General features: G+C 35.1%; 1 protein-coding gene across 1 annotated transcript in view; it reads left to right on the top strand.

The window, feature by feature from the left end:
- Positions 1-3,324: 3,324 nt before the first annotated feature.
- Positions 3,325-27,341, top strand: part of LOC149547780 (protein LATERAL BRANCHING OXIDOREDUCTASE 1-like) — an 81,725-nt gene continuing 57,708 nt past the window's right edge. The window contains exons 1-3 of the mRNA XM_089791830.1: positions 3,325-3,766; positions 3,853-4,094; positions 5,388-5,718. Of these exons, the coding sequence (XP_089647956.1) occupies positions 3,506-3,766; positions 3,853-4,094; positions 5,388-5,718 (834 nt within the window). The 5' untranslated portion in view covers positions 3,325-3,505. The remainder of the gene's footprint in view (positions 3,767-3,852; positions 4,095-5,387; positions 5,719-27,341) is intronic.

Genomic DNA, 27,341 nt, shown 5'->3' with positions numbered 1-27,341 from the left:
GGTTTAATAAGCATTGTGATGTGTTGCATATCATTTTTATTGGCAACTCAATATTGCTACATATATATTTGTAATACACTAAACCACCACTTTTCATATGTCCTCTAAGTAAATCTCACTAATATCAAATTGAATCCTCTACCTAGCCTCCTCTAGGTTTTACACATCTATCACTACTAGATTGTCTATGAACCTCACAACTAGCTTGTGATTGAGGCTCTATGCACATGTCATTAAAATTTGAAGGCGTCACTCTCCATAATAAACATCAAATTGTAGAAGATGATTCACTGGACACTCTCTTCCTTACTCTCACACTTTTTAATATTTGCAATCTCATAAATAAATTAGAAATCTCTTCTTCTATGCAATTTCAGCACCCACACTAGCATATTTGTTTGTATCACTTCCTATTTATCTTAATCATCCACACCTAGACTATCTAAAATTGATCACATATGCCATATCCAACCCTCACCCTTTTAAGACCACTCCCTTCTCAAACACTAAATATTAGGCATTTGTAACTTTACTTAATAATGAAACCAAGGGGTTTTGTAGTTTGCGAAGTTTGGTTGTTTTAGTGGTTGCTCAATTTTGTCTAAACTCCAATTTAGTCAGTGTTTAACAATGTTATTGTTGCTATCTAGCTTGTGGTTGGATGCCTTGTGCTCATTTTCCTTGTTGGAGTCATGATATGAATAAGCTAACACACCCTTCCCTTAGTTATAGTGAATGTTGTTAAGTATCACTCACAATGTGATCCATGCTCACAAAAAAATGTATGTCCATCTTGTTAGTTCAAACTCAAGAGGGTACAATCTTTTGGTCACTATCTAATGCGAAAGGAATCCAAGATGCCATTGGCGTGAATATTATGCATAGCTTCTATTTGAAGTATTGTTGTTGTAACTACTTAAATAACACATATTTTTGACATTTTAGGCCTCTAGATCTAATGTCTTAAACTTCCCAAGATCTAGGTAATATCACTATCAAATAGATTCACCATGTCCTCAAAGGTCTTGGACTTTATAATTGAATTGATTGACATCTCACTCAAGATGTTTCCAATATAGTAATTATGTCATCTTTGCAAAGCCATTTAGCTCCTTAGTGGGGTCTAAGTAGATGACATGATAATCTCACATTAGTACATACAATGAACAATATGTTTCTTTTATAATATATTTATAAAACTAGGGAGTGTAGTATAACATTTAATCCTAAGAATATGAAATGATGATGGTAAATTCTAAATATGCATGAGATGTTATTTAAGAAAAATATAAATGCAAATAATACATATATTTACCAAGTGACTTCTTAGTGACTTGTAGGTCACTTCATAGACCTATTTTATTTATCATATAATACATTTACATATATGAAATTTTCCTTATTGAGGGTGGAAAACAAGAAGATTACAAAATTGTTGAAAATTGCAACATAAACCTTACATTCTAATGTCATATTTATTTATTATTTTCTTAGTCATTTTTCAGTGCTTGTGAAAATTGATGTTACACTATGACATGATTATTATTGCCACATATATACTTTGTTATGACCAGCAAATGTTTGCAAGATAATATCTTGTCATGTAAGCCCATGGTTGGTATGCTCAGGCTACTATCTAGTTGAGTTCAGTTGGGATCGACATCGACCGTCTCCCTCCATACCAATTCTCATTAGATGCTCCTGCTCATCTACTCCCCTCTCGACAGGAGTTGAACAGGCATGCCAAACTTGACATCTATAGACAATATATCATATGAACCTAGGTGGATCCTCCAAGGGGACTACGTTCGAGGATGGCTTTCTAAGCCAAGCACTTCTTAGATATTTGGGATGGGATTATTGTTCGCCCTAAGTACTTACACAAATACTAGACATACGCCGTGTGTATCTCCCTTGGCTCCTTCAAGGTGGGCTCGCACAGATTCTGCATCCAAGTCGATCACCATATTACTAGAGAGGATTGGGTGTGCACACTTTGTACCTTAGCTGAGGCAGAATCTGAAACTCATTTTCTTTTTAGATGCCTCATATACTATGAGATTAGAGGGAGATTTTACTATTTGTTTAGAGATTGCAGATCCCTCTTAGATTTTTAGGTACATCGATCAGCGTTGCATTGCGCTTTATCTCTGTGAGTCCTTGCAGCTTCGTGATCATACTTTACAGCTTTCATTTCCTAGGAGTCAGGCCTAGACATAGCTTATTATGACCTTCTTTTCGCCCTTAACTCCAGTTCGGGGTGTGAAGCATCCATACACTTTCTGTAATACGGGCCATTCCTGATCTGTGAGACCCCATAGGGGACCTTTTCGCTAACGACACCCCTGTCGTAGCACTCAACTTCATCACAAAGGCTCTGGTAGCTGCACTGATCAGCCATTGTTGGACTTTTTCCGTGTGAAGACGGATACCTAATCTTTTCCATGACGTCTCTTGCTTTCTTCTTCTTTTGTTGTACTTGTTATTTTGTAGACACTGTTTGGTGCTCCATTTGTTTGCTATTTTCTTGGTGTAAGTTCCAGTCCCATAGACCCTCGTTGTGGTCTTTTGTTGGACATTAATATTATCTTATCTTATCTTATCGTACATGATTATACATGTTAGACCACTTATATTATCATATATGATCATGCATACCACTTATATTATCATAGATGATCTTACATGACAAGAGAATATAAGAGGGGTCATTCCTTCTCTTGACTTATTGGCCAACTTATGATGCATGCTATGATGCATTATAGAAATTTTCCAATGAAAACAATAGAACCAAAATGGAGCGCCCATTAACTCACACAATTGCATATAAAAGGTTCTGATAAAGTGCGATAGGTATAAGAGGATATTTTATTTTCAGCTTCAAATGCCAAGACTAAAAAATCATTAGAATTTGGATATTTGATTGGCATGCCATTTACATGTCATGGTACCGGCCTATGGTTTGTGGTTTACCCCTCAGAGTTTCATCTGTTGAAATGCAGTTTGTTTTATGTGTTGCATAACAAATTTAAGATAATCTTGAAGTGCTATTCTTTGCTTGGTTGTTCTCGGCCTATGTCACTTCTATTCAGTGGTCCCAACCATGGATTTGATTCTCATGTTTTCTAACGAGCGGCAAGAAATCATCTCCTTGTCTCCACGCATCAGATATTATCCATAAAAGACACAGTTCAATAATTGCCCTGTTTATTTTAATCGTATTAAATATGAATTGTCCGGAAAGATATGTTCAAAGCATCTTAATAAGCTTAATGAAGGATTATCTGCTATGTATATTCATTCCTAGTTAAGGCCGGCCGATTTGTACTGTTTTTTCTAACTTATTTCGATTGGTATCATACAAAAAGCCAGATTCTCAGAGCACCCTTAATCCATCTGCATCTCTATTGAATAGATACATTCGACTGCAATCCATATACATCTCACCTTGTGTGACAAATTCTAAGTAAAGTGCGCTTTGCTTAGCCCTAAAGCCTTCGAAAAAATGTTCAAAGCAATGACCTTTCCTGATGACAATACAGGAAAGCCAGTAAGCCTCCCAGTCCCAATTGTGCAAGAATTGGCATTAGAGGATCCCCATGCGGTACCTGAAAAATACGTTGCATCTGAACAAGACAGGCCATCTCTACTTTTCTCTACCTGTGAATCCGATTCTATCCCTGTAATTGACATGTCAATTCTACGTGATAACCCCAAAGAATTGGAAAAAATTGCATTAGCAGCCCAAGAATGGGGATTCTTCCAAGTAAGTCCGCGAAGATTAAACCTTCATAGTCTTGATCTATTCCAGTTTGGATGAATTTTTGTGATTTGTGGGGTTTGAATATGCAGGTAGTAAACCATGGAATTCCTGGGTCTCTGATGGAAAGAATGAGGAGTGTAGTGAAGGGCTTCTTTCAACTTCCACTAGAAGAGAAGCTCAAGTATGAAATGCAAAATAATCAAGGATATGGCCAGGCGTTTGTGGCTTCTGAAGAACAACGCCTTGATTGGGCTGATATCTTGTTCTTGTTCACCTTTCCTGTTGAATCCAGGGACATGAATCTGTGGCCCACAACTCCTGAAAATTTCAGGTATGGAACAGAGTTCATAGATATGTTTATGTAGATTCAGGGTAGACCCTCCATCGCCTAAAAGAAAGAGCCCTATTTTGAGAAATCTGGGTATGTCCCAAATAACAAACAACATGCATCTGATGAAAAATAGTATACAAATGCTAAATTACATTATATCTTTTTCCCACCATTCCACAAAAATGCGCTTCCTTTATCTACCACACCACCTCTGCTACCTTTGCAGGGGATGTTGTTGGGTCGTTTGTTATACTTGTCATGGCAGACTGATTGAGCCTTAAACTTCAACAAGATTAATTTGCCGTTTGAAAGATTTCAATTTATTTCAATTTCTACCTTGGAATTGTCTTACCCTTGTGGTTTGGCCAATCATTTTTGAACATTATTCACTATGAAAGAAATTAAGCTTGGAAAAATAAGTCAACTTTAATTATTTAACACTTAGTCTATCAGGGTTTCTTTTTTTGGGGAACCTAAGGATCGTATCAAGGCTAAGAAGGAACTCATGCTCCCTGTCTTCTATGGAGTGAGTTTGACCCTCTTTTGTGGGCTTTCCCTTTATGTTCTATCTGTAGGTTTTGATTGTTTCTCTCCTGCCTTCTCTTACGGTGTGAGATTTGGCCCGCTTGTTTGGGCAATGACCTCTTTGCCTTCTTCTTTTATTTGTATTCTGGCAGCACTCCCCGTGCTGACTTTGTGCAGCCTTTGTGCTGTCGGTGACTTGTTTGTTGGGTCTTCTTTGTAACTCAGGTCAACAACCGCTTGCTGCTTCTTTTTTCAAAAACACTTTTAATCTAGAAATCAAGACTTCGGTTGTGATGCTTAAGCCGTTCACTGTGGCTCTACTGCCATGCCATTGCAATCCCAAAATTTAGACTTTTGATCCCATATTCAAATATTGTAACCTTTAACTTCATAAAACTAGTTTATAACCCTCATAAAAATCTTATATAATAGATTTTACTTTGAGGACTTCAATTTACCTCAATTTGTACAGTTCCAAAATTTAGACCTTGATCTCTCATCTCCAAAACCCCTGGCCACCACTTCTATCAGATAACTCCATAGAAATATGCGTTTTTCCCAGTTTTTCTTATATGCCATTAACACCAAAACTGGCGCCACAGGCCATATACATTTAATTGATGCTCTCTCTATCAGTGTCGTATTTTTATTTTTTCATTGGACTCCACCGTTAATTATCTCTCAAATTCAAATCTTCTGAATTTCATGGTCTGCATATTGGCACCCATTCCAATGTAATGCTGTAATTTTTTTTCTAAAATTTTACAGGGAGACTATGCAGGAGTACGCTCTGGAGACAAAAATACTTGCAGAAAAGCTGCTAACTGCGTTAGCACAAGGTTTGGGGATAAGATCAAATTGTTTTGTTGAAAGCTTTGGAGAGGTGCACGCGTCTGTAAGGATGAATTACTACCCACCTTGCCCAAGACCAGAGCTAGTTTTGGGGTTAAGTCCTCACTCGGATGCAGTGGGAATCACCATATTGCTGCAAGATGATAAGTGTCCATGGGAAGCTCTTCATGTTCGCAAGGGTGGAGAATGGGTTCCTATTCCATCCATCCCAGATGCTCTTGTTATCAACATCGGAGATCATCTTGAGGTACCCTCCACCCCAAAGTTATGTTACTAAGTAGTAGTTTGTGTTGAATTCATTTTTCTATTCTGTTGAGGAAAAGTCTCGAGGATAATATCAAAGTATTGAATAAAATAAAATAAAAAATTAATATCTATAAATATATGTTAAAATCTAATATTGTCATTGGATCTCTGGTCTATTAGTAAAGAATAGTTTCAATTAAAAGATATATGCATATAATAGTATTGAAATGTAGGAATACACATGCAATAAATCTTTTTCTTTAATTTGATAATAGTTTAGTAGTTCCTTGTGTGTATTTGTTAAATCTTTAGGATTAAACCAAAAGGACACACAAGTATGTAACAATATTCAAATATAACAACACATATCAACACACTTCCTCCCTTTAGTTTAATAGCATTTTATACAACATTAAATAACATCAAAGAGAGACATATGCATGCAATAATGTTCAAATACAAGACAAATATGCAACACACTTTCTTCCTTTCATTTAATTACATTTTAGCGATCCCTTTTATATTTGTGGAATCTCTATGAAACTAAGGACTAAGAAAAAAGTTTGGTCACCATCTAAGTTTTCTTTTTCACATTCTTTTCATTTCAACTTATTAGTTCACCCTCTTTCACATTTTTCCTCTCTTGCCATTTCTTTCACATCTAAGACCCCCCAAATAAGAGCTAAAAAGTTACCATTGTGTTGGAGGCTCTTGCCTCTTTTAATTCCATTATTATATAAGAAAATATATTTGTCTTTTTCTCTTTGTCATTTTCATTTTCTTTTTTTATCAAATATGTTCCATTCTATTACTTCATATATTTATGTAGATTATTCTTTTAATGTTTAGATTTTTCCTTTGTACTCGATTGTTTTACGATTTTTTCCCTTTTAATTCCAACCTTGGACTTGATACAATCCTTCTTATCCCTACCCTTCCTTTTTAAACCTGTTTGAAATCTATCTATTTTCTTTCGACAACTCTCTTATCTTGATGATGGATTATGGAGTGTGATATGTAGTGTTTGGTGCAAATAAAATCTGTCCAATTGAATTCAAAAGCACAACACAAAAGTTGTTTTGGATGGTGGAAATTTATTGTCTTTGGTGAGGCCTCCCTAGACCCACTTGTCACATATATAGAATTGCAATAAAAAATGCACAACCATAACATGAAACACAATCCATGTTTTCCTCGTGCTACATAACATTACACAAACACTTCTTCTAGGTATCAAATACACATTTTTGCGTGAGGAAACCTTTCTAGACATGACAATAAAGCTAAATGTCAACCTATCTAGAGGATCATATTCCCAAGATCCATTCATTTCAATCTACATATCTACAATTCATTCTTAGTCATTTCCAACCATTGCAATTTGAAATCTACATGATCATACTTTGTTTATGCTTGATTTCTCCATGTGTACTCCTACCTGGTACTCATGAATTGGTGTGGGTATATTATCTTATTAATGTCACCTTTTCAAATGTGAAATAAGGGAGATTATTTAATGAAAGGTGATATGGAGGAAGGACGAAATAATGGATCATATGAATCATAGAATGATTAAAGGAAGAATAAAATAAGGAAATGACTCTATCAAAGGAAAACATTTATGAAGGGTTGACTCTTTCAAAGGGTGGTAATTGTGAAAGGTTGTGATTTTTGCAAAGGAAAAACATGCTCAAGAGGTGTGATTTCTCCACCACAATGGAAAATATAAAGGATATAAAAGGCTTTGTTTGAGGAGGATATTCAAGGGAGATTTGTATTGCCTTGCCTAGAGATCCTTGGAAACAAGGATAAAAACAAAGTAACACATTTTTTTGTTAAGATAAAGTTAAATCATATATACAATCATACAAAGATCACAACGGAACACTAACACCAAACTACCAAAGATCCCCCAAGTGTCACTACTTGCAACCTGTTCATTTCCAACTACATGAATTAATCGTACAATGTTCATTCCAATGTACAAACTAATATTAATTACAATGTTCATTTTAGAACCCGAGACAAGTTCCTATGTTATTTAACAATACCACTTCATTCTTCACTAAAACCAATTAACATGATAGGGTATCTACTATTTATTTTCAGAAGTACTCAAATTTTGATCTGGTATGATCTAGGAAGATGTGAGACCCAAAAGGGTATCCATATATACAATTTGCATCCCCAATAAATGAGCACAAAGATTCCCTATTTTTCATACGAAAAAATAAGATACACTCTCGTATGAGCCAAGATTGACTCCCATACGAGAAAAATCAAGGGACATGATGAATTCTTGCTAGTTTAATATGCCACTCGTGCCTCCTTATATGAGCTTATGAAAGCCCATAGGACAATGTGCATCCCTAGTAAATGAGCACACACATCCCCTTTTTTGTCATACAACAAAACAAGGTACACTCTTGTACGAGCCAGGATTGGCTCCCATATCAAAAAACTCAAGAGACATGATGAATTCTTGCTAGTTTCATATGACATTTGTGCCTCCTTATATGAACTTATGAAAGCCCATAGGACAAAATGCACTTGTCATACAAAAAAAATGCTTTTTCATATGATGAGATGCATCTTCATATGACATTACGAGGACAACAACAAAATTAAAACATAAGACATCTGAATAAGCTAATTTCTCCAAATCGGAGAGTACTGGAGCCACATACATTGAGCAATGAGAACTTGATATCATAAAAGAGAATCTAAAATGCCTAACATACTAATCATGGGTCATATCTAAGATCTATGCCATAGTAAAAAACATCATCACAACCATAATATCAATGCATCAAACAGTAAAGTGAATCGCAAGGAAACATACACTAGAATCTTGTAAATCCAAGTGAAGCATTGAGTCAGTGTATCAGATGTGAGGGGCAGTTGTTTGAGAATGAATTTTTTAAAGCCGGACCGACACTTTGAGTTGTGACTAACAGACCCAAACTAATATGATATTGTGGAGTTCAAAATGTTAAAGGAAGTCATGGTAACTATAAAAAGGACTTTTTTCTCAGATAATCATTCGAAAATGGATATATGGATGTGTACACACAATGAACAATAAAGAAGGTGAATATACAAGGGAGATCCCAAGACTCGCGCACAATGAAGTTTGATTTAAATGATATTTTTTGCCTTGGGGGTTTTTCTTTTAGCTAACACTTTTCACATGAGGAATGGTCCACTATGTCAGACTATATTGAATTCATGTAAGCAGCTGGTTGTTATAACTGATGCCATATGGGAGAACTTTATAAGATATTAGAGTATTATAAACTTGAGAATGTGTTGGCTGACCAATGGATAGTCATTTTAAGATTCTCATATCCCCATTGGGTTGCGGCCTTGTGCCTACTCACCAAAATAAACTTTGTGATTTTATAACATCACAGGTCGTATTTCAACGCACCAAGTCTTGATCAATGTGCTTCTGGAGTGAGAAGTCTACGGTTTGTTCTAACAAGGGGCATACCAAATCAAGAATGAGCACAGTTGTGTTGCATGGCAATTGCATATGGAGGTCACAAGGGATTTTGAGGAGCTTGTTCCCAATGTGCTCACTAAATTTTATACAGACTCGACGCTATGGAGGACTTTCTCCCAGTCTAACTGATGGGCTGCAGATCCAAAGGATCTACTCACCTTGCCAGTTTGGGTTAAATGCTGATAGTCTGATGTGTACATCAGACTAATGGAAGTTGAATTCACAATGCATATTACTAAAATTGCTAAACACCTATCCCATCTTTGCAACGTCTGATTGCGAATAACGATCATTTGATAAAGACAGGAAGCTGTGGTTTTGAAGTAGTTTTGGCAGTTATTACGTTCCCATATTTAAGAACCGGGGAATGGTCCAAGGTCAACTGGAAATAATGATCCTGGATGACGTTTTCAGTTTGGAACACGAGCTGAGGGTACTAGGTGGATCAAATTCTTAATAACCGCTATGAGAATTTTTGTTGTTTTGACTTAGATTTCGAGCTCGCATAAGTATTATGCCCACGTAGATCTGATGGAGGTCTATATCTTTTCTGGTGCTATTTGGGCGGGTTGGTTGACTTGGCCTGCCGGAATAACTAATGCCTGTGTTTCAGATCGACTCCCATGCACATCGTCCCATTCAAAACTCACCCGACATTCGTTCACCCATTGCAACGCCTAGTATGTACATTGTGAATGAGAATTGCTCTCCAACAGAAGAAATTGAGGATGAATATAGCGATGACGATAAAGAAATAAGTTACTATCCATTATGCGGTTAAGGCTGGTGACGTTAAGGGAGTGGTGCCATCAAATTGAAGATACAGATCAGGGAACAACATGGTATGGTGATTGACATTGGTCAAAGAGCACTCTGATACAAAATAAGCTAGACATGCATAGAAGCGGGATCAATCATGTGTGGTGGGTTTTTATTCAATTTTTATATACCAACACTTTACTTGTAAGTGTTTCAAGTTGTGTACACTTGGAGATGAGGTGCAAGTTTCACTTGGGACACAGATGGCAATTGGGCGGGCTTTGAAGTAATTTTGACCAATCATGTGCATGCAACCAGAGATGACATGGCAACCAAATGATCATGAGGACAAATCAGTGACTAACACGTGGCAGCCCGAGTACCAATGATAGAGTGCCTCATGGCACATTTATCGGACAATGAAGGCAAATGGTAGAATGTCACTATGTTGTGATAATGTGGTAGGAAGACGACCCAACATGCAACATAGCGACAAGATGACACGTGTCCGGAGTAGTGATGTGGCATAGGTGATGTGGCACAAGGATCGAGACATGGTGACATGGTAAAGTGGACAGGTGGTGAATGATTGCTATGTTGTGATGATGTAGCAAGGTGGTGACTTAACATGTGACATAGCCATAGGGTGACATGTGGCAAGGGTGATGATAAGGCAAGCTCAAAGGGACATACCATATTTTGCCACGTGGTAGTGAATCGACAACTATTGTGATGTTGCTATGGGAAGATGCACACTTGTTAAGGAATGTGACAAAGCAACCCGATCATAGGTCACCACGTAGTAGCGGGTTTGGGTAGAAATGGCAGTTTGTGGACCAATTAGGAGGTACCACATGGCACCTAGGTGGAAAGGTGCTCAGTAAGATGCTGATAGGACAGATGATAAGGATTGATAGACCAATTAGGGAATGACATGCGTCAAGGTCGGTCAACTTAGGTTTGACCAAGATTCAAAAGGGAGGGAAAATTAAAAAAATCCCAAAATATTAATTTTTATTTCCTTGAATGTGTAGACATTTTAAATTGAAAAGGGTTATACTATAAAGTTTAAACTTTATAATAAAGTAAAAAAAATGTTATTTGAATTGCCTATTCATCATTTTTGAACCTAAAAGTTCAAAGGGATGACTAGGGCATTCATGGGAAGAAAATATAGGACTATTATATATCATCGAAAATCTCTTGGAGTCTACTTTCCATATTTGTCATCAATTTTTGCACATGTATTAGTGGGTAAGAGGCATTTACAAATTTGTCCAAGGAGCTTTATTTTCAACTGATTCTTAGTTCAACAGTTCATATTTAATTTGTGGCCAAATGGTGAAATGGGTATCCACCAAACTTGGAGAGGGTCTTGCTAAAAAAATGATCAAGGTTTTGGCAACATATTGGTAGAAGATCTAATGTCTTTTCAGAGAGGGGTTTTCTCATCATTCTAGAAGAGATATTTTGCAAGTTTGTTGGGCACAATGATGAGATTTGATCCAGATTTTAGTTGTAAAGAGAGGAGAGAAGATTTGCAACAACATCAGATGAAGAATGGAGATGAAATTTGGCACTTTAAGATTAGATTCGACCATCTTTCATTCTCCTATATCTTTCTCTTTTATGTCATTCTATAGGGTTGGATGTTGTTGGTTCTAGACTATTAAGCAAGGCTCTACTTGTGATTCCACCATTTTTCCTTAGTACTCTCTCTTGTATGAACATAATCCAATGATATTCTAGTGTTTAGTTATGATCTACTGTGTGTTTTATGAGTTATTTCCATACATCTTGAATGTACTTTTTAAAAAGAAATGAATACAAAAGCAGTAAATGAACCTAGTTTCATTCTCATTCTTGTCTCCAACCTATGTTGTCTGTAACCTTTTGTGATTTATGATAAAAGATTAGAGATCTTAGTTGAAATTTGTTTTGGGTTGTATGCCTTGATGTGCTTTGCCCTTGATTCAAAGAATCATATAAATGCTTAATATATCTTGTCAGGGTTGCAAATTTCATGGAAGGATTTGATGAGTATGAGATTTCAATTTAAACATAGATGTTTGATTTACAAAGTAAAAGGATAGATCACCAATATCCTAATGTAAGTGGTCATTTTTGGAATACCCAATGGACAGGGCACTAATTAGTCATAGGATCTACAAGTATATTGTTGTTTCATATGTGGGTTATGCTAATATCAATCTTATAATCAAAATCATTTTCCCTTTCATGTTGTAGAGCTGAAAATAATACCCACACTTAGCTTGTGAATCTCATAGTCCATGTTATTAGCTATCTCATGACTTTGTCATTGCATGAGCATAAAAGGATGTGTGGTTTTCATTTGCTTAATATAGATTCAGATTTATGTTTTTGCAACTGGTACGATATGGATGAATCTGAAGTCTACCCGCCTAGGTTTTGCAAAGCCTTAAGTGAAGAAGGAGTTTAGCCTTATAGTTGACCTGAGTTCTAGAAAAACTGTGTCCATCATAGGAGATAGCTTCCCTTAGATGCATTTTTGTTTTGGCTACTTGGTAGTTGAAATCTCTATTAAGTCAAGACCCAACAACACCCTTTCACAAGGAACTTTTATATTAAAATGCATCATCTTGTGGGCATCATTCCCACCAAGGTTTTCCATCTGATCTAGGGTTTCCCTAGTTAACTTATCTTGTGTCACTTTACATGGTTATCATCTTATGGTTGATATATCTTTTGGTTACATGATTCACTTTTTTAAAAGTTGATAAAGATTATTTCTAGTGCATAATTGATTCACACCCCACTCCCTCTTCCCTCTCTCAGTTATATTGGTGGACTTTACTTTCTAGAAATTAGTATTAGAATATTAGGTCCTTGAAGAGAAAGTTGAACATCTTAAATATATCCATGGACACTTTCAGGAAAGAGAGTAACTATGACAACTAGAAGGAGAGGATGAAGACTCACTTACTATGCATGTGAGAAAATTACTGGTTGGTTACAAGGGAAAGCAAGGATGTGATTGAGGAGATAGATTTATAGAACTGCACACAAGGGTGAACAAATATATTCATGTACAATATGTATGTTAGAGAAGCACTGTTGTCATCCCTTCCATAATCATAGTATGTTGAGATAAAAGGTTTATATCTTGCAAATGCAATTTGGATTAAGTTACAAAATTTATTTGAAGATGAAAAGTTTGCAAAGAAGTCTAGATTATAGAATTAGAAGAATATGATGGATAATGCTAAGATGATGGAGGATGAACCTATTATCTAGCATATTTTTCTAGAATAGCTAAGATTGTTGTAGGAATCAAGAGTTGTGAAGGAACTTGTTAGAAGGTAAAGTTCTCCAATATAACAGAGGTGGGGGGGAGGGGGGGGGGGGGGGGTGTGTGTTGTTGAATTAGTTATATGATTTAAACAACATTTTTCTCAACTATGGATATCATTCACAAATCTTAAACTCCCATAAATCAATAAATTGAAAAGTAAAAGCATGCACAACATAAAGAAACTCGTAACACCACATTTTGTTAACTAGGAAAGATGTGGCCAAGGGAAAATCCCTGTGGGGATGACACCCAAAAAATGATCCACTAATAAAAAGTATCTTGTGAAATTTATTGACCTTGTTAGAAGTCTATTACATCTATATACTGTATACGTCCTTGTTAGAAGCCTCAACTCTGTTAGGAGTTGTTATTACAATACAAAATACAAGTTGTGCCCACTGCCAAAACATGCATACATATAATCTATCACATATGTTCACATTCTATTTCTTAGCTCTCTTTATCATCTTGATGATGGATCATAGAGTATGATCCGAAACGTTGATGTTAAAAAACATACACAATCACACCCAGAAGCGAATACAAAAATCTCACATATATCAATCATGTCATTACAACATCATTGACATCTTCACTAAACAAAAAGATTATTTTTTATAAGCAAAACTTTAATTTGTTGACCTTGTGCTACCTTGCACATTACCATATCTTCAAATTAAATTTTTCCATGTGAGGGTTAATATATAGGATTTTATCCCTACTTTATGTAGTAATTATTTTTTGAAGCCAAACTAATTCCTTAACCAAAAACTTAATACTCTACCAGTTTCCCTATTTTGTGTTGTTATGTTTGTCAGTGAGAATCCTTCCAAAATCCATGTAAAACTTAACATAACATTCAAAAATTTTTCCAAAAAACTCTATGGTATCCATATTACCTTCCACCAAGCCTTCATAACATCTTGTAAATCTTGCAAAAGAAAATTCTCCTTTCCCTATTTACCAACATATACTTAGACAATTTTTTAAGTATACTTTCTCCAAACTTCACACTGACTTTTGTCATCTCAAACTTAGTAATATGTTTCCATGAATGACGAACCTAACAACTAACCTTAGCCAAATTTCCAATAGTTTTATGATAGAAGATGACGTGGTATGGAAACAATTTTTTAAGTATACTTTCTTCAAACTTCACTCTGACTTCTGCTATCTCAAACTTCAAAATTTGTTTCCATGAATGACGAATCTTAAAACTACCCTTAGCAAAATTTCAAATAGTTTTATGATAGAATATGATGTGGTATGGAAATATTAAAGTCTTTGACACCTGAGTATGCACACAAAGTTGAAATCATTGATGAAATCATCTCTGCGATACCAATTTTGACAAGAGAAAATTTACTTGGGAAGTTGCAAGGATTTGAACAAAAATTTAAAGAGAATCAAGGAGTAACAAGAACAAAATAAAATTTTAGTGTATAGAAAGACATAGTTAAACTTATAAGGAGTGCGAGCACAAGTGGAGATTATGCTAGAGAATGGACGGTAAAACACAAATAACATAAAAAAATTGATGAAGGACTTGCATTTCTTATGAAGTGAGAACCTAAAGGTAACAATTATTTTTCTTGTTGGACTTGCAAAGAACTTGGTCATTTTTAATCTTGTAAGTATTGAACAACTTGTGGATAAGGGATATTAGTTGCAATTTGCAATGAAGATTTGTATTACCAAGGATAAAGATGGAAAATTGATTGGTACATGCATACAAATAAGAGGTAACATATTTCTATTGAATCCCGATGAGTTGAAATGTTTGGTTGCAAATGTTGATATGTTTATGGCATAAAATATTTTGTCACATTAACTTTGATAATATTGTGAAAGTAAGTACTACACATGCAGTTAGAGATTAGCCTAAGATTGTGAAACCTTCTAACATGGTTTGTAAAGAATGTTTGATGACAAAGAAAAAGAAGAGCTCAATTCCAAGCAAGATGTTTACTACTACAGTATAGTTGAAGATTGTAAATAGATATTTTAATAGTCCTACAAGAACAAGATCATTTCATGGTGAAAGACACTTTATACTTTCTATTAATGATTTTACAAGGATGATGTGGGTAGAATTTCTTAGAGAAAAATATGAAGCATTTGAGAAGTTCAAGTTATTTAAGAATAGAGTAGAGAATGAATCTGGTTTTGACTTTAAGTATTTGAGATCAAATGGAAGAGGATAATTCATTTCAAATGAGTTTAACATCTTGGTGAGAAGAATGGAATTAAGAGACAACTTTTAGCCCCTAAAACACGACAATAGAGTGAGAAAACATAAATGAGGAACATATCAGTAAGTGAAGCATCTAGAGCAATGATGTTTGAGAATAATGTATCACATATGTTTTGGAGAGAGTTTGTGAAAATCATAATATACACCATGAATAGAGTAAGGCCGAGAATTGGTAAAACATCCTATGAACTATGGATTGGACATGCACCTTTTGTGAAATAATTTAGAATCTTTGGAGGTAAGTGTTATATTTATAGAGATGATGATACTTGAAAGATTGACTCTAGAAGTAATGAAGAAATGTTTTGTGGATATTCATTGAAGAGTAAGACATATAGATATTTTAATTAGAGATCAAAAACTACTATTGAAAGTGCTAATGTAAAAGTGAATGGGTAAAAGCACAAACCTGTTTTACCTTTTATAAAGGAAAAGTGATATCAAAATTTAAAGTCTTCAACTTTAATGACATAAAAGTGGCATTTGTGCTTAGAATTTAAAGATGATGTAAACTAATGAAATGTGTAAAATTAGATGAAGTTTATTTCAGTAATTTTTTTTTAAAAAAATTGAGTGAAAATTTTATCTATTTTTTAATTTTTAAAGTCTATTTTAATTTTTTTTTTAAATGTTGAAAATATAGATTTTTTTCCCATCAAACAAACATATGCAAATGTTCATATTTTGGTCTGATTTTGGAATATGTTAGAGCTGACATGTATACCTAGTGCAACAAAAAAGAAAAATTGAAATTTGGCTAATATTTTTCAAGTTATAACTAGTTAAAGTCAAAGTTATCAGAAATTGACATTTTTTTTCTCCCGTCAAACTTTTTCCATCAAATCTACATTTAAAAAAATAAAATTACATATTCTTGAAGAAGACTCTCTCCTCTAGTGCAGCATTAAAAAATAATAATTTTTGAACATGATTTACTATTTTTTTCTTATTTTTGAATAGACATCTTCCTGAATCTTAAAATAGCTTCTTGTAATATTTTCAAATTATAACATATTATCCATAATCAAAATAATAATAAAATTATATGATCATAATCTTGAGTCCGAGACCTACAAAACTATATTTTTAGTTAAAAAAAAACTTCAATTTAGTAAGTCAAATTGGCCTTCAAAGTGAGAAGTTTGCAGAAGTTCTTATTTTTGCTTGTGTGGTTGCCACCTAGGATGCCACATAGGTAGTTCCGGCTGAAATCGTTTTGACCATAACTGTTTCAACTAGAGGGGTTACAATCGAAACTCCTAGGCTTATTAAATTGTTGTCAATCACTTTTTGGCTATTATTTATGATATTTTGAGTTATTTGATACATGGGGGTTACAACCAGAACCCTTTCGATCAGAAGTGTTTCGGTTGTAACTCTGCATGCCACGTGGACGAAGAAGCCTCCCATGTATGTACGGCCAGAATGTGTTTGGCCGTAACCATTATAGCCATAACCCCTCCAAATATCACAAATGGTGATATAGGTTTGTGCTTTCACCTGAATATAAAGTTCAAAATTCAGGAAAGACTACTCGATTATGATTTTGATGAAAATACTAATCGAAGGACTAACAACTAGAATGATGTGAAGGAATTATTTTATGAAACTAAATTGATTTTTAGATTGGAATACAAAGATAATAGCCTAGATCAAAACCTAGAGCACAAATCAGAAGTAAGCAAGGAACACTTAATAGATATGTTGTAAAGAACCACCCTATGAATTAGATAATTGGAAGTGCAAACAAATGAGTGATGAAAATAAACAAGGTGAGTGAAGAATTATGTTTGATATCTCAAATTGAACCTAAGGTTATAGATGAATCTTGGATGAAGGCCATGAAAGAGGAACTAGAGAACATTGAGAAGAAAAAGATTTGGGAATTGGTCCCTAAACTGAAAGACATGAATGTTATTGGAACCAAGTGGGTACTAAAAAAAAAGATGAACCAGAAAGGAGAGGTGGTAACAAATAAAGCAATGTGAGTATGCAAAGGTTATTCACAACAAGAAGGAATTGATTTTGAGGAAACTTTTTCCCCTATTGCTAGAGTTGAAATAGTAAGAATGTTTTTGGCATATGTAGCTAACAAGAATTTTAAATTTTATCAAATGGATGTTAAGTAAAATTTTCTTAATGGTGAGCTTGAGGAATAAGTGTATATTGAACAACCTGATGGATTCCCCCTAATAGAAGACAAAGACATGGTTTGCAGATTCAAAAAAACATTGTATGGATTGAAGCAAGCTCGTAGAGCTTGGTATGCAAGATTGGATAAGCATTTACAAAATTTAGGATCTAAGAAAGGTAATGCAAACAACATGTACTTAAGGAAGAATGCAAATGGTTTATTGATTATAGTTTTATTTGTTGATGAAATTATTTTTGGAGGAAATTATGAAGCTAGAAATAAATTTTTAGAGGAAATGAAGAACAAAATGCATATGAATGGTAAGATGAAATATTTCTTGGGATTGTAAATAGTAAAGAATGAGGATGACATTTTTTTATATCATGGACAAAATATCTTAAGGACTTGTTGGCAAAATTTGGTTTGGAGAATCACAAACCTCCTGGAACACCTATGGTTACGTGATGCAAATTATGTAGTAAGGATGAATCTTCTAGTGTAGAACAAACATGATATAGATCAATGATAGAAGTTTTGTAATAGTTGACACATACAAGACCTAATATAACTAATGCAATTGGAATTGTGAAAGACTTCAAGAAGATTCTAAGGAGACACATTTGGCAACAAAAAAGATGATTTTTAGATACTTTAAAGGAATACCTGATTATTATTTATGGTATGATGGATCACATGACATTACCTTATGTGCCTCTACAAATGGAGATTGGGAAGGAAATGTTGATGGAAGGAAAATCACCAATGGTGGATATTTTTTTTTTTTTTGGATGAAGATTGGTTTCATGCCTAAGTAAGAAACAAAATTTCATATCTTAATCTACATCAGGAGCATAATATGTAGCATTAAAAAATAATTGTAATTAGATCATTTGGATGAATCAAATGTTGCAAGACATTGGTTTTGAATTTTCAAAATCTATTATCATTCACCATGATAACACACACAATTAATATTTCAAAGAATTCACTATTTATTCAAAGACCAAGCACATTGCAATAAAGTATCATTTCTTGAAAGAGAAGGTAATAGAGAAAAAAATTAGATTGGAGTATTTTAGCACAAAGGAGAAGATAGAAGACATATTCACAAAACCTTTGGCTAAGGACACCTTTGATTACTTGTGAGGTATGCTTGGGGTTTCCCCAACCTTCATCAGAGTAGTTGATGCAAGATTACATTAGTGCAATATATTCAGAGCTTATTCTTACATCTAGACTACATGTTGGTGGTGCTTCCTTTGGGGATTAGTCACTTTTGGGTAGAGTTATTGAGAACTCTTGAGCATTGGTTTACAATGTCTTTTGACACTTGGCGAGATTTTTCACATTGTATTGGAGATGATTGAGCTTCAAGATTTGTCATAATGGAACCTTTGTCATTGATGTCAATAGGGGAGACTATTACATGAAAACCACATTTTTTTTTTAGATATTGATGTCATGAGATGTACATTGATGGGGGATTTGCATGAATGTTGGATAATATCATTATTACAAGTATTGTTTATTGAGTTAAAAAAAATGAGGAAGAAATATATTTTGGTATTGTTGAAACTTTAAAGTTTCTCATCATATGTTTCCATCAATGCCAAAGGGAATAATTTTAGCATGAATGCATTATAGATATTGTTAGTATGATTTGGGAGATGATTGCATACTTATGTGTTTCATTCATGACTTAGTTTATCATTGATGTCAACATATCAACTTTCTGGATTGTTTAGCTAGAGCCACACAAACATATTTTTTTTTTTTTTGGTGAGGTTTTTGGTTGTAGAGTTACATTCAATAGGATTAGCAGTATGTTTGTGGATATTTATAGATGCTACTTAAATGTTCACAAAAAGAGTTATGAATTTTTTGGAGAATTACAAAATTTTTGTTGAGGGCTAGTTGTAGGCCAATGTATAGGAAATTGTATGTTGTTGTATCTTTTTGATGGATTTAAAGTTAGATCAATGGGATTGGATTTTGGTCAAAGATGTGTTCATGATGCTATGTTCATGATGGTGGAATTTGTTTTTCCTCTTGTGAAGAATTGTGAGGGATAACATTTGTTTGTTCCTTTGAGGCTAACTATGTTGTATTATTGATGTAATTTGTATTGTAGCATGTAGAGCTCAATTATGATATTTTATGATGGCCCCTTATTATTAATTGTACATTAGGGAATGCTGAAGGCTGATTCAATTAGTTATTATGACTTGGTATAAAGGAAAGGTGTTTCCTTGGTTGAAAATCATCATATGTGGTCACATGTATTGTGATGTAATGTTATACAAGCTTTGGATGCGAATTTGTGAAGGTCAAAGAAGTATTTGACCCTGAGGATAAGTTGTGGACTTCAAAGGAATTACATCGGTAAGATATATTTATGTTTTATTTTGCTCAATTTTCTTGGATAGGTTATCTTGACTTGTTTGGTGAAAATAGTTCTGAATTAATTTGAACAGTGGGTTCAGTTGACTTCTTATCAACTCCTAAAAGGGTTGGAGTATCTTAACAAGGATTCAAAGTCTCCTAATAGAGAATCATATGTACTAATTATATTTATTTGACTCCTAATAGTGTCACACTCTATCAAAAGGAACTTTAATATTAGTACATCATTTTGCAAGAATCATTCCCATCAGGGTTTTCCCTCTAATCAAGGGTTTTCCTAGTTAACATTGTTGGAGTTACAAGTGGGAAGAGAGTAAACTTCTGAGGGGTGGGGGGGGGTGTGTGAATCAGGAGTTTAAACTTGGACCCATAAAACTTTCACCATTCATTCATCACATGCATTAATATATTGAAATAGCATGTAAAGCATATGCATCTAAATCAATTAAACATATAATCAATCACACACATAACATTAGATATGATTACCCAAAAACCCTCCAAGTGAGAAGGTAAAACTGGGGTGGGGATGACACCCACAAATCTTCAATATTGTAGCAATAAAGTGTATCCAATGAAGGTTACAATGGTTTGACCATGAATCATGGTTTGCCTTGTGAAAGGCTTGCCCCGTTAAAGGCTTACAAAGACTGCTAAGTGTTAGATTATGGAGACTGATCATGAAAGTACTGTACATACTTCATAATTAGTGGGATTTGGGCCGTGGCCAACGTTGTAGCCGACATGTTGTAACCCTAAAATGGATAAAATAATTGTATAAAATGGTTTAGGGTTAGGTATTTTTCATTATGTTGTGATGTGAAATTGGTTCTTGCAGCGGTATTGAGTTGTAAGGGATTACAGACTGTAATCAGGTTGTAATCATTGGATTGTAATAAGATTGGACTTGCTGTTTGGTGGATATAGCCCAAGGATTGGGTGAACCACATTAAATCTTGGTGCCTTGTGTTCATTTTGTGTGATCTATTATTTTTAGTTATTGGTTATATTTGCATTTAGTTTTTATTTGTCTGTTGTTTATCCTAACAAGTGGTATTAGAGCCTAGTTGTTTTTCAGTTATCCTCTGTAGAAAAGTTTCACGGTTGAGTGGGAGTCTCATAGTTGAGTGAGAGCAATGGCATATGAGGGTAAGCTGAGGGTTGATAGGTTTAATGGACAGAACTTCTAGTTATGGAAGATGCAAATGGAAGACTATATGTATGAGAAGGATTTATGGAAGCCGTTGGAAGGCAAAGCCAAGAATCAAGGAACTATGTCAGAAGCTGAATGAGATCTTTTGGACAGAAAGGCACTCGGAAGCATTCGATTATGCTTGGCACCATCGGTGGCATTTAATATTACAAAAGCAAGGACAACAAAAGATTTGATGAAAACCCTAGCGACACTATATGAAAAGCCCTCTGCTTCAAAAAAGGTATTTCTCATGAAGCATTTATTTAGTATGAAAATGGCAAAAGGTGGATCTATTGCAGATCATTTAAATGAGTTTAATACTATTACTAGTCAGTTATCTTCTGTGGGCATCAATTTTGATGAAGAAATTAGGGTTCTCTTGATTTTGTGTTCTTTGCCTGAAAGCTAGAATGGCTTGGTAATGACTGTGAGTAATTTTTTTCCTGGATCTAGTACCTTAAAATATGATGATGTGATCGATGTTGTTTTGAGTGAGGAAACTCGTAGGAAATCCTCAGGTGGATCTACATTAGGAAGTACTTTGAATGCAAAAAGCAAGGGCATAACAACTGAGAGAGGAAGTAATTCTGGAAATCGTGGGAAATCAAGAGGAAAGTCAAAAGGGAAGAGGTCTCAATCAAGAGGACCGAATGATTGCTAGTACTATGGGAAACCAGGGCAGAAAAAGAAAGATTGCTGGAATCAAAAGAAAAATGAAGGAGATAAATCAGATGGAGACAAGGAGGCAAATGTGGTAAGTAAAAAATCTAAAGAGGATGCTTTGCTTCTGTCTTTAAAAAGTGTTGATGATTCATTAGTTTTAGATTTTGGTGCTTCATTTCATGCTACACCTCATAGAGGTTATTTCATTGATTATGTCCAAGGGGATTTTGAGCTTGTTTATTTGGGGGATAATGAACCCTATCAAATTGTTGGAAAGGGAAAAATTAAGATTAAGTTGCAGAATGGGAACCATTGACTACTACATGAGGTAAGACATGTTTCAGGGCTGAGTAGGAATTTAATTTCAGCGGGGCAACTTGGTGATGAGGGTTGTGTAGTTACTTTTAATGATAAAAATTGGAAAGTTTCAAAAGGTTCCCTTGTAGTAGCAAAAGGTGTGAAAGTAGGCACCTTATATCTTTGTACAGGTCATATTGTTCCTTCGACTTTGATTGTTTTAGAGAAAAATGAATGTTTAGGAACAATTGCTGCAGTTGAGTAAGGAGAACAAATAGTCGCTGTAAATTCTGATACATCACTATGACATAATAGACTGGGGCACATGAGTGAGAAAGGTATGAAAGTACTTCATTCAAAGAAAGTTTTACTAGGTCTGAAATGTGTTAATATGGATTTCTGTGAAAGTTGTGTGTATGGAAAATAAAAGTGAGTGAGTTTTGTAAAGACTAGGAAGGAAAACAAAAAGGAGAAATTAGAGCTTGTGCATACAGATGTATGGGGACTAGCTCAGGTATCTTCGCTTGGTGGCTCTCATTATTATGTTACATTTATTGATGAAACAACTAGAAAAGTATGAGTTTATTTCCTTAGACAAAAATTTGATGTATTTCAAACTTTTAAGAAATGGAAATGCTTGGTTGAAAATGAGACTGGTAAGAAATTAAAATGTCTCAGATCTGATAATGGTGGTGAGTATTGCAATCATGAATTTGAAGATTATTGCTCCACTAATGGTATTCGTAGACAGAAAATTGGTCCAAGGACTCCGCAGGAAAATAGAGTGGCTGAACGCATGAACATGACTATAATGGAGCGCATAAGGAGCATGAGGTTGCATGCTGGGTTGCCCTTACACATGTGGGCAGAGGCTATCAATACTGTAGTATATTTGATTAATAGAGGTCCCTCTACTCCTTTGGGCTGTGGTATTCCAGAGGAGGCATGGATTGGTAAGAAGGTGAGTTATTCTTTTCTAAAGACCTTCGGTTGTGAAGCTTTTTCTCATATAGACTCTGAAAATAGAACCAAGCTAGAAGAAAAATCAAAGAAATGTGTCTTTGTTGGATATGGCATTAATGAATTTGGCTATAGGCCTTGGGATTTTGAAAATCATAAAATTGTAAGAAGCTAGGATGCATATTCAATGAGAAAGTGTTGTACAAAGATCTGTTGCAACAACATGAGAAGAAAGAAGATGATTATGTAGTGCTGGATGATACTCCAAAAGCTGATGTTCCAACCATTCCTCATGATGTGTAACAATTGCAACAACAAATACCACAGACACCGGTGAATGTTAGACGGTCAATGAGGCAAATTAGACCTCCACAAAGATTTTCTCCCTCTTTGTATTTTATTTTACTTACTGATGTTGGTGAACCTGAAAGTTATGATGAAGCTGTGCAGGTGAATACTAAGATTCAGTGGGAGTCTGCAATGAAAGATGAAATGGACTCTTTGCTAAAGAATAAGACATGGGATTTGTGCAAGTTGCCTGCAGGTAAAAAGGCTTTACAGAATAAGTGGGTTTACAGGTTGAAAGAAGAGGAAGGAGGTAAGAAAAGATTTAAGGCCAGGTTAGTTGTAAAAGGATTTGCATAGAAAAAGGGAATTGACTTTGATGAGATATTTTCTCCTGTTGTTAAAATGACTTCTATTCGTACTGTTTTAAGTCTTGTGGCTACTGAAGATTTGCATTTAGAGTGGCTGGATGTTAAAATAGCATTTCTTCATGGTGATTTGGATGAAGAAATATATATGGCTCAGCCAAAGGGTTTTGAGGTCAAAGGTAAGGAGAACTTAGTGTGCAAATTGAAGAAAAGTTTATATGGCTTGAAGCAAGCACCTCGGCAATGGTATCTGAAATTTGACAGTTTTATGCATGAGCAGCAATGGTATCTGAAATTTGACAGTTTTATGCATGAGCATGGATATAATAGGTGTCATTCAGATTACTGTGTTTATTTTAAGCAGTTGGATGATGATAGCTACATTATTTTATGTTTATATGTTGATGATATGCTTGTAGGTAGGTCTAACATGGATCATATTAAGGGGCTAAAATGCTAGTTAGCACATGCATTTGCTATGAAGGATTTGGGGGCAGCAAAACAAATCCTTGGTATGAAGATTTGCAGAGATAGGAAGAATAGAACATTAATGCTATCTCAGGTTGATTATGTTGAGAAGGTGTTGCAACGTTTCTCTATGGAGAATGCTAAAGCTGTCAGCACACCTTTACCTGGTCATTTGAAATTGACTAAGGAGATGTGTCCTAAGACACAGTAAGAGGAGGATAAGATGTCCAAGGTACCCTATGCTTTAGCTGTAGGAAGCTTGATGTATGCTATGGTATGCACTAGGCCAGATATTGCACATGCAGTGGGAGTTGTTAGCAGGTATATGAGTCACCCAGGTTTTGAGCATTGGAATGTTGTCAAGTGGATTCTCAGATATTTGAGAGGAACATCCAATAAGTGTTTACACTTTGGGGGCTCTACTACTGATTTGTAGGGCTATGTTGACTTAGATTTGGCAGGGGATATTAATAAAAGGCAGAGTACTACATGTTATGTCTTTACTGTTGGTGGGGCAGCCGTGAGCTAGGTTTTTAGGTTACAGAATATTAATGCTCTATCCACTATGTAGGCAGAGTATGTTGCTGCTACAGAGGTAGCCAAGGAGATGATATGGCTTCAGTTATTCTTGGAAGAATTGGGACATCCTCAGAAGGATAATCATTTGTTCACAGATAGTCAGAGTGCCATTCATCTTGCAAAGAATTCAGCTTTGCATTCTAGGACCAAACACATATAGTTGCGGTACCATTTCATTCGATCAGTCTTGGAGGATGGACAGTTAAAGTTGGAGAAGATCCGTACAAATAACAATCCAGCACATATGTTGAAAAAGGTTGTAACGAGGGAGAAGCTTAACTCCTCTTCAGCTTTGGTTGGTCTTTTAGATTAAACATGAATAAAAGAACAACAGAGTGCAGGGTGGTTTGATCTAGTGGGAGCCCAATGTGGTAGTGGTATTGCTACAGGATTAGTCTCCAAGTGGGAGATTGTTGTTTAGTGTGGAGCTTGATTAGTTCCCAAGTGGGAGATTGTTAGATTATGGTGACTGATCAGGAAAGTATTGTACATACTTCATAATTAGTGGGGTTTGGGCTGTGGTCGATGTTGTAGCCAACATATTATGGTCAACATATGACCGACATGTTGTAACCCTTAAACAGATAAAATACTTGTATAAAAGGGTTTAGGGTTAGGTATTTTTCATTATGTTGTGATGCAAAATTGGTTCTTGCGGCGGTATTGAGCTGTAAGAGATTACAGACTGTAATCAGGTTGTAATCACTGGATTGTAATAAGATCGGACTTGCTGTTTGGTGGATGTAGCCCAAGGATTTGGTGAACCACGTTAAATCTTGGTGCTTTGTGTTCATTTCTATGTGATCTATTATTTTCTATTATTGGTTATATTTGCATGTAGTTTTTATTTCTATTCGTGTTTTATCCTAATATTAAGTCCCACCTTGTTAGAGGATTTCACCACCCTGTTAGAAGTGTGCCTGGTTAGAGCACTTCAACTTACAATTAAGTAAACACCCTGTTAAACGATTTCATACAACCTATTAGGACTACTCTATTAAGAGATTTAACTAAAATCACCTGTTAAATGTCTCAACATAGATTCTATAGTTGGCACTTGCTTGCCTGATAACAAATCACCTCTACACAATCTCTAATTGATCCTTCACAATCTGATGTATCAATGCTGCATCCTTCTCTATCCTCTGTTCTTCTCTAACTGATTCTGCAATTCACTCTTACATCTAAGTCACCTTGAATGCTCTACAAACTATCTTATTTGCTTCTCCATTTCATTCATTCACCCATCATACACTGTCATTTCATTGTAAAGAGTTTAGGGCTTCATCCTCTTTAAGAAGACTCTAGTGGCTTTGGGTTTGGTAAGAATCTACAACTGAGATTCATCCATTTTGTTGCTTAAACCTTCCCATTTTTTGATTGGCTACATGTAATTACATAGGGAATCCAAATATAGATTTTTCCTTATCTCCAAAAGATAGAAATCTTTCCTTAAGTCGACTTAGAAATGGTTTACATAGTTGTTTGTGCCATTACAAACAAATATGTCAAAACTATTTCACTCGGCATATGAAGTCACTGATGCTCAACATGCATTGTATTTCTACTTCTGACTTGGCACTTGCATTACTCGGCATCCACTATTTACTCGGCACTTAAATCACTTGGCATGGTCTATCTTCTCGACACTTGAGTGATTCGACACTCATTGCAACTTGGCATGGTCTAATATTTACATGTTGTGCTCAACATGAACTAAGTAAATAGCTTAAGTGTGTTGCCAATCACTTGTCAAAACCAGTCTAAGATCAATAAACATATCTTGGTTCACTTTGTATGGTTATCATCTTGTGGTTGATATATCTTTTGGTTGTATGTTTTGGTTTTTCTAAAGTTGATAAAGATTCTTTAAAGCGCATAAGATATTTACCCTCCCCTTCTTAATTCTAATGGTGGACTTTAATTTTTAAAAAATGTAGTACAAAAGGTCACTAGTCAAACACTCTATGTAATAACTATGTAGGGACTTTAGAATCTACCTAACATTGGCAATCCCAAGATATATCTGGTATGGTTCAACTCCCTTGGGAGGCCACATACTTGACATGGATCAACTATAATAGAAGGCCTCACATTGTGCCTTTGAAGCAACTCTTATAAAATATTGGCAACCGTAGGTACCACACCCTTGAACTAATTCCCTTAGGACACTTTGAAACCTCATAGGTGTTCACTTATCTTATCATTAAGTTTTATTGCCCATAAGTTAATCCTAGTTATCACTTGTTAAATCCTCTTCACGTTACCTTGTTAGTCACTTCTAAGTTTAGGTACATGAGAGAAACCACTCCACACATCTACCCTACATAACCACACTCATCACATGATGAGCACCCAAAGGCAATGCAAATTCCCAATCGTACCCCCAAATGAAAAATCTCTCAATCAACCTATATCCA

The sequence above is a fragment of the Cupressus sempervirens genome, chromosome 7 (genome assembly GCF_028749045.1).
Source record: "Cupressus sempervirens isolate cs-2001-9-10 chromosome 7, ASM2874904v1, whole genome shotgun sequence".
In the NCBI taxonomy this organism is placed as follows: domain Eukaryota; kingdom Viridiplantae; phylum Streptophyta; class Pinopsida; order Cupressales; family Cupressaceae; genus Cupressus; species Cupressus sempervirens.
The sequence above is the reverse complement of the archived record's forward strand: the minus strand, read 5'-3'. Positions and strand labels throughout refer to the sequence as shown.